This window comes from Pseudophryne corroboree, chromosome 12 (genome assembly GCF_028390025.1).
Source record: "Pseudophryne corroboree isolate aPseCor3 chromosome 12, aPseCor3.hap2, whole genome shotgun sequence".
Taxonomy (NCBI): domain Eukaryota; kingdom Metazoa; phylum Chordata; class Amphibia; order Anura; family Myobatrachidae; genus Pseudophryne; species Pseudophryne corroboree.
Window position 1 is genome coordinate 70,534,306 of NC_086455.1, and position 18,537 is coordinate 70,552,842.

Below are 18,537 nucleotides of genomic sequence, written 5' to 3' on the forward strand. Positions count from 1 at the left end.
TATTATTTCTGTGCCTTACCCCATTATTTAGGGAAGGTTAGTTTACTCTTTTGCACTGTTAAGTATTTTACTGTTGTTTCAGTTTCAGTGTGGTGACTGCCTTGTATTCTGCTGACATGTGTTTCAGAAACTAGGCTAACAAGGAGGTCACTCCTCCAGAGCCTCGTACTTGTAGTGTGTCTCAATATTATGTATCCACAGGACCCAGATAACGATGGCTTATGTGTCCGCTGCTTCACGTTATCTAAGAATGTGACAGCGGTACTGCCGACACCCTCTCCTGAACCGGTTTGGGCGTAGACGTTGACACAGGTAATGTCTCAACTGGTAGATCGCCTGGCGGCTCCGCCTCCAGCTCCACTGCCAACCGCATCCGGTTGGGCCCCCGCAGGGGGGACCCACTGCTTTCCAACTTCAGATGCATCCTGTAGAACCACCTTGGATGCAGTCTTTAACTCAGTTGGTGCAGGGCTTAACACAGATGTCAGCTTTTGTTCAACAACTCTTAGAGAGAGACAGGCCTACTAGGCGTAGGTTAACAGCCCGTGATAGTTCTACTTCACTGGCCCAGTCCGACCCTGTATCAGTTTCTGACCCGGAAGACACTGGGTTGAGTAATTTTGGAGTCCTCTTCGGTTATGGAAGATTCCATGTCTCTTACTGATGTGGAGGCTCTGGGTCGAGCAGTCAGGTCGGTGCTTCAGATTGAAGACTCCGAACCATCTCCTAAAGATAAGGCTCCGTTGTTTAAACGCCAGAAAAAGGAGTCAACTCTGTTTCCTTCCTCCTCTCAGATAGAGGGTCTTCTAGAGGTTGTCTGGGCGTAGCCCACTTAACTCTTTCATGTACCTAAGCGCATGGCTTCCTTTTACCCGCTGCCTCCTAAGGAGCGTGCTAAGTGGGAATCTTCTCCACCAGTGGACGCCCATGTAGCCAGATTGGTAAGACCTTCAATCCTTCCTATTCCGGACACGTCTTCGCTTAAGGATCCTACGGATCGGAAGTTGGAAGCTTTCCTGAGAGCAGCTAATTCTCATGCTGGGGCGGTTGCTCGTCCTGCCCTGGCCTCAGCCTGGGTTGCCAGGGCCATCGGTAGCTGGGCAGAATAGTTGGAACAGGGCCTTTCTGCTGGTACCAGTAGACGGGAATTGCTCGCCCATGTAATCAATATTCGGAAGGCTAGTACATATTCAGGAGAAGCAGCCATGGATACTGGGGTCCTGACTTCCAAGGTGTCGGCAGCAACTATAGCTGCTAGACGGGCTCTCTGGCTCCCTTTCTTGTCGTGCTGATGACAACTCGAAGGAGGCTTTGGAGGCTCTTCCCTTTTCTGGAGATACTCTATTTGGGCAGGGTCTGGACAAGATTGTCACAACAGCTGCGTCTAAGACCGCCTTCAGCAACTCCGTCCAAGGCCAGGACTACCTTTTGGTTCTTTAGCCCGCAGGGCAGAGCAAAAGGTCAGGCTTCCTTGAGGTACCAGGCCCCATCCAAGGGAGCCAAGCCCTGCGCTAAGCAGCCATGGGCTACCAGACTACCAGTTCCCAAGCAGACTGAGAAGCCTGCCGAGTGACGGGGCGGGCTTCTCCCTGGGGGACCCGAGGGTGGGAGGCCGACTTCTGCGGTTTGCCCCGTTCTGGCTGGAGACCACGTCGGACACTTTGGTCAGGGACATAGTTTCTCAGGGATAAGTAATGTCCTTTCGGAAGCGTCCATGTCTCCGGCTCTTCTCCACAGGTCTCCCAGCAGATCTGGGGAAAGCAGAAGCTCTATGGGAATCGGTTAGTTTCCTTCTGGCCTCCAACGTAATTCTCCCGGTTCTTCAGTCCCAGAGAGGACGGGGTTTTATTCAACGCTGTTTCTGGTGCGGAAGCCGGATGGCTCTTACGCCCTATCCTCAATTTAAAGTAATTGAACAGGGTTCTGCGAATCCCCAAATTCCGCATGGAGTCCCTCCGTATGATTATACTCGCCTTGGAGCCCAGGGACTTTCTGGCAACCCTGGACATTCAGGATGCCTATTTACATACTCCCATTTGGGCCAGTCATCAACAGTTCCTGCCATTCAACGGTACCATTATCAATTTCAGGCGTTGCCATTCGGGTTGTCAACGTCGCCTCGAGTCTTTACAAAAGAAGTGGCAGCCAGACTACGTCCCAGAGGTGTGCAGATCCTACCTTACTTAATCGACCTGTTCCTTATGGTCCTCGGAGGTACTACTCCAGCATATTCAGCTAACTTCTGCAATCTCACGGCTGGAAGATAAATTGGCGCTTATCATCCTTAGTGCCTTCGCAGGAAATGTTGCACTTGGGAGCCCTACTCAATTCGCAGCTCTAGCGCATCTTCTACCCAGAGGACAAAATTCAGGCCCTTCAATCCAAGATTTTACGTTTTCTCCTACACCGCAGAGTGTCCATACAGGCTTGTATGCGAGTTCTGGGGTCCATGGTGGCCACGTTCGACATGGTAGCGTATGCGCAGTTTCATTCGCACTTTCTTTAGTTGGAAGTGCTGACCAAGTGGAATGGTTCCCATCTACACATCGCCAGACAATCAATTGTCCTTTCCAGGGAGGTGCGGTACTCCCTCTCGTGGTGGCTTCTTCGGTCCAATCTGAATCAGGGACTCCCCTTTTGGATCCTGCTTACCACGGATGCCAGCCTGCAAGGATGGGGTGCGGTCTCCATTCAGTATACGTTCTAGGGACGTTGGACTGCCCAGGAGAGCAAGCTTCCCATCAATGTCCTGGAGCTCAGGGCTATATACAGAGCCCTTCGAGCAGCGCGGTCTCTCCTTCAGGGTCGACCAGTCAAAATTCAGACAGCTTGACCGCAGTCGCTTACATAAATCGACAGGGCGGCACCCGCAGTTGCGGGGCCATGTGAGAAGCAACACACATCTCCCATTGGTCGGAGCAGCATCTGCCCGTGCTGTCGGCAATATTCATACCAGGAGTCCATAACTGGGAGGCGGACTTCCTAAGTCACCAGGGCGTGCATTCCGGAGAATGAGCCCTTCATCCGGAGGTCTTTCAGTTGCTGGTTCGGCGTTCCAAACATCGACATGATGGCATCTCAACATAATCACCAAGTACCAAACTTCTGCGCTCGCACAAGAGATCCGGCAGCCTTCCTTGTGGACGCCTTAACAGTTCCATGGGAGTTTCCACTGGTCTATGTCTTCCCTCCGATCTCAATGCTGCTGGTACTTTGCAAACTCAAGCTGGAGGGGGGCACAATGATTCTCATTGCCACAAACTGGCCACGTCGCGGTTGGTACGCGGATCTACAGAGTCTCTCCATCGATTCTCCTCTCAGCCTCCCGCAGCGGCCGGATCTTCTGTCTTCGGGGTCCTTGTCAGCATGCGGATCTCCACAGATTGGCTTTGACTGCGTGGCTCTTGAGACCTCCGTTCTGAGAGCGAGGCTTTTCTCGGAGGGTTATCTCTACCATGCTTTCGGGCTAGGAAACCATCTTCATCCAGAGTTTATCAGAGTGTGGAAGGCTTTCTTTGCTTGGTGTTCTAAGTGACAGTTTAGTCCGCGGTCTCTCCGTGTTTCACGGCTTTTGGCATTTCTCCAGTCGGGGCTTGATCTAGGCCTTAGACTTTCCTCTCATAAGGTTCAGGTTTCTGCCCTTTCTGTCCTATTCCAACGTCGGCTGGCTAACTTGCCGAATGTTAGTACCTTTTTGCAGGGTGTGCTACATCTACACCCGCCATTTGTGCCTCCGGTTTCTCCGTGGGACTTCGCGTTGGTTCTTCAGTCGGCACCGCTTGAACCGCTGGATAAGGTCAAACTCAAATGGCTTACGTGGAAGACAGTCTTTCTTCTGGCCATTTCGTCTGACCAATGAGTTTCTGATATAAGCGCCTTATCCTGCCGCTCTCCATTTCTGGTGTTCCATTCGGATTGTGCTGTCCTACGGACTCGGTTAGATCACTTGCCTAAGGTTGTTTCCCATTTCCACATCAATCAGGAAATTGTGGTCCTGGCTTTTTCTGCCTCCTCAGCTTCGGAGGCTACCCTGGATGTGGTACAGGCTCCCCGGGTTTAAGTCGACCATACTAAGGACCTCCAGAGGTCTGACTCTTTGTTTGTCTTGTATAACACTCACAAGCAGGGATGGCCTGCTGCAAAACAATCTATAGCTCGGTGGTTCCGTTTGACTGTCCAACATGCCTATATGACATCATGTCTTTCGATCTCTGTGAAGGTTACGGCCCATTCCACTCGTTCTGTTGGTCCCTCTTGGGCTGGTCGCCGGGGTGCCTCGGCTGAGCAGCTCTGCAAGGCGGCCACGTGGTCTACTGTGGCCACTTTTGTCAGATTTTATGCCTTTGACACTTTTGCGTCCCAGGACGCCACCTTCGGGCGTAGTGTTCTTGGCGTAGTCGAGGAGCGTTCCCAACCCTGAGGGGACAGCTTTTGGACGTCCCAGCATCTCTCCCTGTGCCCCCTAGTGGACACTGAAGAAAATTAGATTTATGTTCTTACCTAGGTAAATCTTTTTCTTCAAGTCCATAGGGGGCACAGGGCGCCCTCCCTTCACGCACCTTACTTGCTAGGCATTGTTCCTATTTTAGTAGGTGTGTACAGTTGATAGCCGTGTGTGACTCTGTCTATGTGATGGTCTTCTTTCCTCTTTTCCTCGCTCCTGCCGGGGTCTTGCTAACTAAAAACTGGCACGCCGCGGTCTGGGTGCGGGGTATAGGAGAGAGGAGGACTGAGGGTTGCTGTGAAGAGTTCTGTAACTCTTTGGTGCCCGGACTCAGCCAGCCTATACCCAGCGTCTCTCCATGTGCCCACTATGGACTCGAAGAAAAAGATTTACCTAGCTAAGAATATAAATCTTATTATTTGCGCAAATGGTTGTCTAAGTTACTAAAAATTAGTCAAAGTAGTAACTGAGAGGCTATTCAGAGGCATGGAAATGCACCGTCTGGTGGGCGCATCGCTAAACTGGTTGTGATCTCATAAGCTTATTCCCTCACTTTGGAGGCCATTCTCTGAGAGAGAATCTACACGGGGCAGGTGCAATATTCAATGGAGAGTCCGATGGTAGCGCCTAAAGACGCACCATGCAAGATTGTTACGTCTAAAAACGCACATAATGGGTGCCCCAGTCCTTGCACATTCAGACATACACTTGCATACCAGGGGTAGTGCTTTTCCTATCATCAGCATGCAGTCAGCAATAATCGCAAAAGCGGCCGCAGCAGCTCTGAATCAGGCCCTCATCAGATTAAAACATTATAGCTCCTAGGCACTATGAGGTGTAATATCACTGAGAAACAAAATGCTAACAACATGTTGGGTATAATTGTTGCTTGTGTTTTTCAGAGAGCCCATTTGGCGCCTGTACAACCGGCAAATGCGCAGCAAGCACCTGGCCATTAAGAAGATGAATGAAATCCAGAAAAACATTGATGGTTGGGAAGGCAAAGACATTGGGCAGTGCTGTAACGAGTTTATCATGGAAGGCTCCCTAACGAGGGTGGGGGCCAAACATGAGCGGCACATTTTCCTTTTTGACGGCCTGATGATCAGCTGCAAAACGAACCACGGACAATCTCGCATCCCCGGTTACAACACCGCAGAGTTTCGGCTGAAGGAGAAATTCGTCATGAGAAAGGTGCAGGTGGTCGACCGGGAGGACTCCAGCGAGTGCAAGCACGCCTTCGAGCTGGTCTCCAAAGATGAGAACTGTGTGGCTTTTGCCGCCAAGACGGCAGAAGAGAAAAACAATTGGATGGCGGCTCTGATTTCATTGCAGTACCGTAGCACGTTGGACCGTATGCTGGACTCTGTGCTGATCCAGGAGGAGAATGAGCAGCCCTTGCGCCTGCCCAGCCCGGACGTTTATCGCTTTGTAGAGGAGGACTCTGAGGAAAACATTGTCTTTGAGGACAATGTGCAAAGTAGGGGAGGAATCCCCATTATTAAGGGAGGGACTGTGGTAAAGCTCATCGAGAGACTAACATATCACATGTACGCAGGTACGTTCTTTTTCCTGGAAATATTATCATTGTCGTCCGGTTGGAGAACGTCACAAACCCAAGTAAACATGTGAAAACTTCCATTTGTGCTTTAAATGTCTACTAGCTAGTTACCAGTCATGTGTTGAGGTAATGTGGTTTTTACTTGAGCTTTACTCTTGCTGATGTCTGTCAAACATTAGCTCTCCTGTAATATAACCTTTACAGTGGACCTGAACTATGAATATTTAAATGAAAGGGACTTTGGGGACTATTCGTGAAGCAGTGGAAAGAGTGAAGAAGTGAGTCAGTGGAGAAGTTGCCCATGGCAACCAATCAGTGTTAAGGTAACATTTCCACACCTCTCCCGTTTCTGCTGATGGGCGTGGTATAATAATTTCAGCTCGCTATCCTCAGGGTAGCGAGGGTGTCCAACCCTTTACGCAGCTAAACCTGATTACTATGGGTGTGATATACGTGATAACGGGGATCACTTTAAAAAGGAGATTGGGCGTGATATATCATTTGAATACCGCCCCTAAAGTGCTTTCTATAAAATTATAAGTAGCAGCTGATTGGTTGCCATGGGCAACTTCTCCACACTTTTCACTGCTTCATGAATAGACCCCTTCATCTGCATAGACGTATAAACTGTCTATAATACCCACCCTAGTTGTGTGCTGTATAAACTGTATACAAGTTGAGTATCCAATAGCCAAATATTCCGAAATACGGAATTTTTTGAGTGAGGCGGAGATAGTGAAACCTTTGTTTTCTAATGACTCAATGTACACACACTTAGTTTAATGCACAAAGTTATTAAAAATATTGGCTAAAATGACCTTCAGGCTGTGTGTATAAGGTGTATATGAAACATAAATGCATTCTGTGCGTAGACTTGGGTCCCGTCGCCATGATATCTCATTATGGTATGCAATTATTCCAAAATACGGAAAAATCCGATATCCAAAATACTGCTGGTCCCAAGCATTTTGGATAAGGGATACTCAACCTGTAATACCCTCCCTAGTTGTGTGCTGCACTTTGTCACGTGTAGTCTGTTGCACTCTCATGGTAGCAGAACTGAAGAGGGACACACAATGCTGTCAAGCAAGTTGTAAAGGAAACCATAGACCTAAAGGTCTATTCATAAAGCAGTGAAAAGAGTGGAGAAGCGAGCCAGTGGAGAAGTTGCCTATGGCAAACCAATCCGCTTTGAGGTAACATTTATAAAGGACATTCTATAAAATGATACGTAGTTGCTGATTGGTTGCCATGGGCAACTTCTCCACTGGGTCACTTCACCACTCTTTTCACGTCTTTATGAATAAATGGATGAAATGTTAGTTACTGTTATCATACAGTTTAATACTACAGCTATAAGATGCAGAAAGTATAGCAAGAGGGTTAGTTTAATATGCCAGCAAACTGTTTATAATTATAGAATTACTATTATTTTGTTTAACATGGTTTTAAAAGGATTTCCGCAATAGCTTGTATATGGCGATAGAAACATGGGCAGGATATTTTGCTGTACAACGTTCCTTATTTTCTGTGTTTTCTTTTTTTCTTTCACCCCCTCAGATCCTAACTTTGTACGCACTTTCCTGACCACCTATCGCTCTTTCTGTAAGCCCCAGGAGTTACTAAGCCTGTTGATTGAAAGGCAAGTAAATAAAAATATATATATATATGTATTTTTAATTACAATGGCTTAAAAAGCATTCTAAATAATAGTGGTTGTATTTTTTGGGGTGGATATCTACCACGTAAAAAACAGGTTTCTAGTCTGTCTGTCGCTCCTACACACAATGATGGCAGCCATTTGTGGGCTGAACACATTGGTATGCATGCAGCCTATTAATTCCTTAGTTTGCTGGATAAAATGCTTTAGCAATTAATAGTTTTCCCACCCACAAATATGGCTGCTGTTACTTTGCTGAGGTGATGCGTCCGTTTCGTTGTTTTATTAGTGCATACGTAAATATAATTTTCCCTGCTGGTTTGTTAGGTTTGAAATACCAGATCCTGAACCCACGGAAGCAGACAGGATGGCTATTGAGAAAGGAGAGCAGCCGATCAGCGCCAACCTTAAAAGGTTTAGGAAGGAATATGTTCAGCCCGTGCAACTCAGGTGGGTTATCTGTTGTAGCAACCGACTGCCAGACATTGGGTTTTCAACCCATATATAACTCGTTACAGACACTTTCTCTCTCTCTAATGCTTAGTACATCTGTCCCCCCTGTGAGAAAGTACCAACCAATCAGCTCCCAACTGCCATGTTACAGGTTGTGTTTGAAAAATGACAGGAGCTGATTGGTTGGTGGTACGTTATATCTCTCCACTTTATCACTCTAGTACATTTGCTCCAGAGCCCTTAATATTTCAAATAGGAGCTTCCTGTAAATCTGTTCAGCCTCCATTCTGTTGCATGCTGGGAGGAAGGTGGGTAGATAGAGACACTCGCGTAGATTGAACTCTGTGGAAAGCCACCAGTGCAAATCTCATGTCTGTCTAAGCATTACAGGTGCTGGCGTAAAGTTCAACTGGTAGAGTGACGTCCTTTATGTTTACAGGTGTTTTGGGTTGCTAGTTATATATCCAGTTTTGGAAACTGAAGGTAAACTGAATTGTTGAGCTTAAGGTTTCGATGTTTATACTATAGTAGATTATATTATTAGAAGGTTCAAAAAGTGACATCTAGTAATTTACTGTCAGCTCCTATTGGCTAGCTAACAGTGACACGTGAACTTGGGGGGCGGGCAGATGTAGCAGGGAAATGGCTGAATGCTCTATCTTGGCAGCGGCTATTATATACACCCAGTCGATCCCTGGTGAGATTACCGTTCCCGCAGACTCCTGGCAATATGAAGCAGCATTTGGAGGAACAGGGAGTGTTATTGGGCTTCCCTCTGGCAACAGCAATGAAGTATCAGAACTGTCCTGGAAAATAAGAACATTTCAAAACATCTCCAGGTCACAAAAACATAGTTTGTATAATTGCCTTTTCTATACTCTTGGGGACTAGGCAATTAGGAAACAACACTTCAAACAAAAACAATAAACTTTGTTACATAGTACTCGGTGGCCTTTGCCGATGGTTTCAATGTGGCAACCTCAATAAATGCTAAATCTAAGGCTTGTTCTGCATTTATTTCTGTTGATGTTATAAATCCGATCATTGGGGGCTTCACTGTGGCCCTGCACGGCACCCATGTATCCATAGGTGTTTTTAAATGGGTCAGACATTCTAAAATAATTTACTACATACAAAAATAGTCCATATATTCCTGTGGTAACTGTACAAATAGTGTAATTTAACCAAATAAGTTCTAAACACTTCACGCAATAATGAACACCTGACATAATTTATTATTATAATCTATTTATAAGGTGCATATTCCTTCGTAGTGGTCTGCAGTACAGATTTTGTCCTCATTCACTATTGCTGCTGTTACCCAAATATCCCTTCTCATGTCAGGTCCTGTGCCACTTGGTATGCACTGAGTGTCCTCTTCATTTCCGTTGTGTTGCATATACAGTTACGGGGGCACACAGATATACAAGTGTCAAGTTAATCAGTGCAGTCTTGCAAGGCACAGTTTATCACATTGCATTACGATTATGGCGATCATTTCAGTGACAAGGGCGCTACATCACTTGGACTGGCTTATGTGCGCCAGGCATCTCGCAACGCAGTTTGAGCCTTTATGTTTAAGGACATATCTGTACATACATAAAACAGTGACTTACTAGCAGCTGTGGCTCCTATCTGGATGGAGGAGGTGACAGGTGCCAGGACCAGCACATGCTCAGTGGTGGTAACATGCGCAAACACTTGGCTTCTACGGACTGCATCGCCTGCAGCCCATAGAAGCCGGCTAGGGCTATAAGGCAGGCTAGTCTGGCAGTCCCAGAGGGAAGAAATAACTCCCAATGGGACTGCCTGCCCTGCGGGTGACTGGCAGGTAGGACTTTCAATAGCAAGTTGTTTCCCCATCTTTTGCTTGTAAAATTACTTTTCCTCTGGGTTTGCCATAGTGATTCCTTTAATTAAATGTCTCTGAAGTCCATTACCTGATTCATATATGTAACCTTTTTTTATTAGGCTGTTATTTTGTAAACTCTGATAGACGGCATTGTCTCCTGCAGGGTATTAAATGTATTTCGGCACTGGGTTGAACATCATTTCTATGATTTTGAAAGAGACCCGGAGCTTCTCGACCGAATGGAAACTTTTATATCCAATGTCAAAGGTAATCTTAGATGAACTATAGGAACTAGAGCTCCCCTGATTATATGGTGGTTTATTCTTCACTTTTGTCTTTAAGGCAAATCCATGAAGAAATGGGTCGAGTCCATCGCTAAAATAATCAGAAGGAAGAAACAAGCGCAGGCGAATGGTATTAGCCACAATATCACTTTCGAGAGCCCCCCTCCTCCTATTGAGTGGCACATAAGCCGCGCTGGCCAGAGTGATACATTTGACCTGATGACACTGCACCCTATAGAGATCGCTCGTCAGCTGACTCTCATAGAGTCTGATCTGTACAGGTAGGTGTCCTGGCCTCACTACCTTAATAGAGGTGATGTCCGTAAACTGGAGAAGCCTCTTTAGACCTGGCGGCTGTAATTGGCCATGCTGTAGGCCGAGCTCCCTCCCTGCGTTTGCACGAAAAGAATTCTCACAGGGCAGGGACATGTTTGATCACTTTGCAGTGCTTTATTCAAAGCAGTTATTGGATGAAGGCAGCAGTATGTGCAAAAGCCGCAGGAGGCGCCTTGTGTAAAAAAAATACTCCCACTGTCGGCTTCGGAAAGACGCAGCATCGGATAACTATCGCAACCATTTGGCATCTGGGTGCTACATCTCCGTTGCCAAGGCCAGTGAATCTGTGTCGGAAAAAGCAGCCACTGGCCTCAGCACTCCCACAAAGCGGACGTGACACCTCCTTTTTGAGCCACGGCCCCTGTCTCCTCCCCCAAATGGCTGCAGATCTCAGTCAGGCTGCTGCCACCCCCCACGCTGCATCTGCTATTGTAGCAGTATTGCGGTACATGTGCATTGCGCGCAGGCAACTAAGCATCGGTCAGTAGCGAATGATGCACCTATTGCATCCATGTCTGAATCGGGCACCTAGTAAGTAAAATGTTACAAGCTGAGGCAGTACTGAGCTGACTTACAGGGCGGAATTTAGAGGCTGATATGGTACTGTGCTGATTTGCATTATTTAGCTCTGCGCTTACACAGAAAGCAAATGCATGCTTGTGATTGCAGAACTGCATGCCTGTGATACTGGCGACTCCTTACAACTGTGGATCGTGGGCAGAGAAGGAGCTTTCTAATTTAGGTTGAGTACATCAAAGGCAAATGCCGCACATGTAGACCCAAACATGTACACCTGTTGGGTGGCATATCTTTTACACCTGCTGCCATTGATGAGGATGATGAGATGTGTACGGCACGGCATTAGTGCATACGGTCACTTATTTTGGGTACTCTGTAATTTGCACCCAATTTTGCTGCCATCTCTGCAGTAGCCCCTTAGTGTGTGCTGTATATTGTGGCGGATCTATAATTATTTTCTGATGAGTATTTACTGTCCCCCTCCAGGGCAGTGCAGCCGTCAGAGCTTGTAGGCAGCGTTTGGACAAAAGAAGACAAAGAAATTCATTCCCCTAACTTGCTGAAGATGATCCGTCACACGACAAACCTTACGCTTTGGTTTGAAAAGTAGGTTATGCCTATGTTCTGTCCGTGTGTGTCTAATGTCATTGGGTGCAACGTCTCAGCTCTCCTGTAAGCTAGTGAGGTCGGGGGTCACATTCTAACCTAATAATATCGGAGTCCCCAAGGTTAGGAAGTAGGAACAAGTGCTGTAGCTCAGGGCAACCAAGCATAAGCTAGCTTAAATTTCCTAGACCACGGTTTGGGAAAACTGTGAAATCTCATGATTACAGCATCTCTTCCTTTGCACCGTTTGAATACATTTCCCTCAATCCTATTGAGTAATCGTGATGTAACGACAGCAAGTGTTGAAAACTCCAGTTTCTGGATTTTTTTGTTGTTTTCTGGAGTTTAGGTGTCTTGTGGAAACGGAGAACTTTGAGGAGAGGGTGGCGGTTTTCAGTCGAATCATCGAAATCCTCCAGGTTTTTCAAGATTTGAATAATTTCAATGGTGTTTTGGAGATTGTGAGCGCAGTAAACTCCGTTCCTGTGTATCGGCTGGATCACACCTTCGAGGTTAGTTGTGACGCCTTCGCCTCCATTAGAGTAATGGTACTACCTTCATTTTTCAGGGCGGGTAGGCTGTGATGGAATATATTCTTTCTGCCCTGAAATATGGATTGTGTAATGTGGCAACATTGTCCATAGCATTGTATAATTTAACCTCATTGTATAAAATAAATATATAAAAGATGGATAATTGTATGTCCTTGATAAATTGGAATTTGCAATCTAAGGTAATATAAGAGTAGGAGAAACTCCTTCGATTGGCTGTCGCAGACACTATTGTAGATGGCCAAAGATTATTTTTATTTGCTAATTAAAAAAGGTCTAGGAAGTGATTGGATAGATTATCATAAAGTAGAATGTAAAGTATGAGACACACATGCATATATGGCAATGAGCAGTATAGTCCCATCTACGGCCCGGCTTGGGGACATAAAGGAACTACTCCTGTGCGTGACCCCTGCATTGTGTCACTGATCAGCACTGTAGAAGCTGTTAATTCAAAACCTGGCAAAATAAAATAAAAAACTGCACCAAAATAACAGCTAGTTAAAGGTAACAGAAAACATTGCTCCAAAATGTAGATGGTGTAAAGTGAGGTCATATCTGGCACTAAACACCAGAGGAAGCCGGCGTAGTATGATTTCCGATCACACGGCCATTCACCGCACATTGCTCACAGCTGGCTCCTACAGAAGTTGTTCACTGATCTTCCCACAGGCATTACAGGAAAGGAAGAAGAAGATCTTGGATGAAGCGGTTGAGCTCAGTCAGGATCACTTCAAGAAATACTTGGCAAAACTCAAGTCTATCAACCCACCTTGTGTGCCTTTTTTTGGTATGTGTCTCTGGACCCCTATCTCTTCATTGTCCTGTAATTAATTGACTAAAGGCCAGTACTGATGGGAGAGATGTGTGCTGAGCGATCTTAACACAGACCGCTCAGCACACATCTCTCCCCGCACTCAGCACAGTGCGATGTGTGCTGAGCGAGGGGGACGGACGGGGCGCTCGTTTCACCCAGCGGATGAAATTAACGTTGTGCTAGATTAAACTTGCATGCAGGCCAATCTAGTAGCACCGGCGACAGCGACGCACAGGGCCGCGCATCGATATCCCTGGGGGGGTACACACGGAGAGATCAGTGCTTAATTTCTAAGCAAACTAGTCGGATTGCTTAGAATTTAAGCACTAATCTCTCCGTGTGTACCCCCCTTAATGATCAGATTACTGACCCTTTATGTCCTATGTTCAGCAAGTTTGTTACAATTGTTAGAAAGTGGCCAACCAGGTAGGGAGCAAGAGCCTAAAGGGGGGTACTCACGGAGAGATCCATGCTTAAAATCTAAGCAATCTGACTAGCTTAGATTTTAAGCACAGATCACTCGTGTGTACCCCCCTCGGCGGTGCTAGATTGAGCCTGCATGCAGCGCAGGCCAATCTAGCACGTCGCTCATTTCACCCGCTGGGTGAAATGAGCGGCCCCCCGTCCTCCCCCGCATCGTTCAGCACAAATTGCGCTGTGCTGAGCGGCGGGAGAGATGTGTACTGTGTATATGGGCCTTAAGGATTTATCTGTCTCGCCACGTTACCCATCAGAGACCTCTCGCCACATTGTCCCATCAGAGACCTCTCGCCACATTGTCCCATCAGAGACCTCTCGCCACATTGTCCCATCAGAGACCTCTCGCCATCAGAGACCTCTCTCGATTTATCTGTCTCGCCACGTTACCCATCAGAGACCTCTCGCCACATTGCCCCATCAGAGACCTCTCGCCACATTGTCCCATCAGAGACCTCTCGCAACATTGTCCCATCAGAGACCTCTCGCCACATTGCCCCATCAGAGACCTCTCGCCACATTGTCCCATCAGAGACCTCTCGCAACATTGTCCCATCAGAGACCTCTCGCCACATTGTCCCATCAGAGACCTCTCGCCACATTGCCCCATCAGAGACCTCTCGCCACATTGCCCCATCAGAGACCTCTCGCCACATTGTCCCATCAGAGACCTCTCGCCACATTGTCCCATCAGAGACCTCTCGCCACATTGTCCCATCCTCGCCACATTGCCCCATCCGAGACCTCTCGCCACATTGCCCCATCAGAGACCTCTCGCCACATTGCCCCATCAGAGACCTCTCGCCACATTGTCCCATCAGAGACCTCTCGCCACATTACCCCATCAGAGACCTCTCGCCACATTGCCCCCGCTGTGGACACCTCTCGCCACATTGCCCCCGTCGTGGACACCTCTCGCTACATTGCCCCCGTCATGGACACCTCTCGCCACATTGCCCCCGTCGTGGACACTTCTCGCCACATTGCCCCCGTCGTGGACACCTCTCGCCACATTGCCCCCGTCGTGGATACCTCTCGCCACATTGCCCACGTCGTGGACACCTCTCGCCACATTGCCCCCGTCATGGACACACCTCGCCACATTGCCCCCACTGTGGACACCTCTCGCCACATTGCCCCCACTGTGGACACCTCTCGTCACATTGCCCCCATCGTGGACATCTCTCGCTGCGTGCCCCTATTGTGGAGTCCTCTCGCCGCACGCCCCATCGGAGATGAGTGCCGTCTTCATCATCTGATCCGCGCTCAGACACGTAGCTGCAAGGTTACTAGGGAGCCTGGCAGCTAGCTGAGATCAGCCACTTGGTGTGTGATCGGAATGTAATGCCAGGTCACTTCACACTGTGAGCAGTCAGAGTGACCTTTACATAGAATAGTTTCTTATTTATAGCTACCTATACAGTACACTTCTTTTACATATTTTAGGAATATATTTAACGAATATACTGAAGACAGAAGAAGGGAATCCTGACTTTCTGAAGAGACATGGGAAGGAATTAATCAATTTCAGCAAAAGACGAAAAGTGGCAGAAATAACAGGGGAGATTCAGCAGTACCAAAACCAGCCTTATTGCTTAAGGACCGAAGCAGATATTCAGGTACTCAACCAGAAATGAAGGTTGCACTTTGATGCCGGAACCTATAGCAATCAGTCATTTATCCTGTATACCAATTTGCATAAATTCCATTGGGAGAGAATATGTCCTATATGTCTTTATGTACCTAGTTAGTGCTGTGTTTTGGACCAAGACATTTTTCTTGGACCGTCAGGGTTATCTGTTAGCAGTACAGTAACCAATAGCAACTAATCAGACTTTGTTTTCTTGGACACCTGCACTAGATCAGCTGTCTTTCTATAAAGAACAGAGATTAAGGCTGCCAGTCCTGCAAAAACACAGACCCGGACACAGCATGTTATGTGATGGGGGATGGGGGGGGGGGGGATTTTACAGTGCATTCAGAGCTCAGAGGGGTGTTCCAAAGTGTGTCTGATCACTACATCACGTGACTGGCTGCAATGGTAGATCTTCACACTGTGCCCATTATAAAGCATTAATAGCAGCCTGAAGAAACAAACCCAGGAAAAACGGTTTTTAATAAAGCTGCAGTAATTTATGTCGTAATTACAAACAAACAAAAAAATACCAAATCTGGCTTTTTTATGGGATTGCTGCTTAAAGTGCCTGTGAGCTTAATAATATTCTATGTCTTTTCTTGCAGCGGTTCTTTGAGAACCTGAACCCTATGGGGAACACGGCTGAAAAAGATTTCACAGACTATTTGTTCAACAAATCGCAAGAGATCGAACCCCGAGGTTGCAAACAGCCTCCCAGATTTGTGCGTATTGCTCCTGCCTCGATGGCCCTTTTGAATATAAAATCGAAATCCGTTCATGGTCAGCAAAGATGATTTCATTGTTATGTCTTCTATTTATTGCAGCCACGGAAAACCACGTACCCATTGAAGTCCCCAGGTATAAGACCCAATAGCGGGAGGCACCTCTCCTCGTCTGGCACACTCCGCGGACATCCCACCCCTCTGGAGAGAGAACCGTATAAGATTAGCTTTAGCAGGATCACCGAATCAGAACACGAATCTACAACATCTCCACCTGTTTCTCCTAACACTCCCTGTACGCCTCCTGTGTCTGCCTCATCCGAACTCAGCGTGTTTTTAGACCTTGATCTGAGCAGTTCTTTCAGTAAGTATTTACTGCTTACAGTAATATCGGCTCTAACCAAGTGTCTATAAAAAGGCATCTTCACACATTAAATTACAGCGCTTGTCACTTTTCAAAAACATAAATGTGTAATAATCCAATTGAAGGCCTTAACTTGGCTTTCATAAAGCCACTACCAGCTGTGCTTGCTGCGAGGAGCCTGTAGTCTTTTTTTTTTTTTTTCCCATAATCCTATCTCCCTTGGGGAGATGTATCGAGCCTTGGAGAGATCAAGTAGAGAAGTTGCCCAAAGCAACCAATCAGCAGAGTCTTTGAAATGACAGAAGTGTTAGGAACCTTGGACTCGCTTGGCGTCAAGACTCTTGGACCCATTTTAGAATTGTGGGCCTAATTCAGATCTGATCGTAGATATGCTAAATTTAGCACATCTACGATCAGTGTCTCAGACATGCAGGGGGATGCCCAGCACAGAGCTAGTCTGCCCCACATGAGACTGTGATCGCCAGTCTGAATTAGCCGCTGTGGTTCTTGGACTTGATGAGTGTGGAAACACTTGGACTTGATAAACGTGAATATACTTGGACTTAATAAGTCTGCAGATGCTTGGACTTGATAGATGTTAAGATACTTGGACTTGCTTGATGTTGTAGGGAACTTGGTACTATTGGGGTGAGACTCCTTGAGCCCTCAAGAGGGTTTTCAACAGTAGTAACCCCCTGCTGTTCCCTTAGCGCTTGTTGCACACAATCTGTACTTGACGGGCCCACTGGACTAGATACCTTCAGCAGTAGGAGCTCACCCAATAGACTGAGAACCCCGAGTGCACTGGATCGCAGATGAGAATGAGGTACATGGCTGCCTGAGGTATGCGGCACAAGTTTGATTAACCTCAATCTAGGCAGCAGTGAAGATGGTATGCAAGCTCCCAGCCGGAGAGCAAGGTTTGGTAGATGGAGACCGCCACACCAAGCCTGGGTAATGGCAGGCAGAGCAGGATACAGGACGCTGACGGGCAGAGATTTCAGCAGAGTATCCATGGGACAACGATCAACGTAGATATAGATAACAGGGACCAGTGGTTTACACGGCAAGGGTAACCTATAACCAGCACAGAGGGAGTGGTCAGCAAGATATATAAAGGGTATCTGACCAATCAGCACGCAGGTAGTGAGGAGTGAGCAGTGATCTCTAATGACGTGTAGCTGCATTGCTGCACGTCCACCTCATCCAGGCTGAGAGCCAGAAGCCGCCTGCGTAACATTACCTAGCAACCGAGAACGCCGCCTACGTCCAGCATCCCGTTTGCTTAGCACCTGGCAGGCATTGCGGCCGCTGCACCGTGGTTGCTAGGCACCGGACGGGGGCTGAGGACTTGAGCGGCAAGAAGACAAGCAGCGTCGTGGTCGCCTGGGAATGACCGGGACCTGCGTCTGCTACGGCCCGCCCCGTGGCTAGTAATAAAAAGGTGATGCTTTGGGCGTCTACTCCACTTTATCTCTCCAAGGCTTGATACATCTCCCCGCATGTGTGGAAACCGCTATGAACTATGAACTGTTGTCCATTGTTTGGTAAGCACCAGTGGTGCAAGTAGAAAAAATGTCTTCCAGGTACTGTGTGCACGCGCCGAAGGTGCGCGCGTGCAAAAAAAATGGGTGTGGCCAAATGCCACATGGGGCGTGGCCAATGAAAATGGGGGAATGATACACATATGGGGGGAGGGGCAGATACACATATGACCCCAATAGTGCCAGATACACAAATGCCCCCACAGTGCCAGATACACAAATGCCCCCACAGTGCCAGTTACACAAATGCCCCCAGAGTGCCAGTTACACAAATGCCCCCAGAGTGCCAGTTACACAAATGCCCCCAGAGTGCCAGTTACACAAATGCCCCCAGAGTGCCAGTTACACAAATGCCCCCAGTGCCAGATATGTCCCCACTGCCAGATACACATGCCCCCCCTTCCCCTGCTGTTTACCGCGCTGCTGCTGTCTTGTGTGTGAGGGGAGGAGAGCGCAGCGGGCTGGCGCTGAATTGAAGACACTTGAGGGGTAGGAGAAGCGCACGCTGCGCTCTCCTCCCCTCATGCAACGGCGGTGAGCAGGGAGGGAGGAAGTGGCGGCCTGTCGGCGTGGGTACGGCGTACCTGCGGCTAAATTATTAAGAGTACGCCGTGCCCACCCATACCCGCCCACTTGCACCCCTGGTAAGCACTTCAGTTAAAGTGAAAGGATGATAAGTTTTGGAGAGATATTATTTCTCATACGTCCTAG

General features: G+C 47.6%; 1 protein-coding gene across 1 annotated transcript in view; it reads left to right on the forward strand.

Annotated features, from left to right (window-relative positions):
- The window catches only part of SOS2 (SOS Ras/Rho guanine nucleotide exchange factor 2), a 181,934-nt gene that overhangs the window by 124,456 nt on the left and 38,941 nt on the right, over nt 1-18,537 (forward strand). The window contains exons 10-20 of the mRNA XM_063947620.1: nt 5,347-6,002; nt 7,566-7,647; nt 7,993-8,115; nt 10,134-10,237; nt 10,313-10,535; nt 11,596-11,715; nt 12,065-12,227; nt 12,939-13,056; nt 15,007-15,179; nt 15,802-15,918; nt 16,021-16,282. Of these exons, the coding sequence (XP_063803690.1) occupies nt 5,347-6,002; nt 7,566-7,647; nt 7,993-8,115; nt 10,134-10,237; nt 10,313-10,535; nt 11,596-11,715; nt 12,065-12,227; nt 12,939-13,056; nt 15,007-15,179; nt 15,802-15,918; nt 16,021-16,282 (2,141 nt within the window). The remainder of the gene's footprint in view (nt 1-5,346; nt 6,003-7,565; nt 7,648-7,992; nt 8,116-10,133; nt 10,238-10,312; nt 10,536-11,595; nt 11,716-12,064; nt 12,228-12,938; nt 13,057-15,006; nt 15,180-15,801; nt 15,919-16,020; nt 16,283-18,537) is intronic.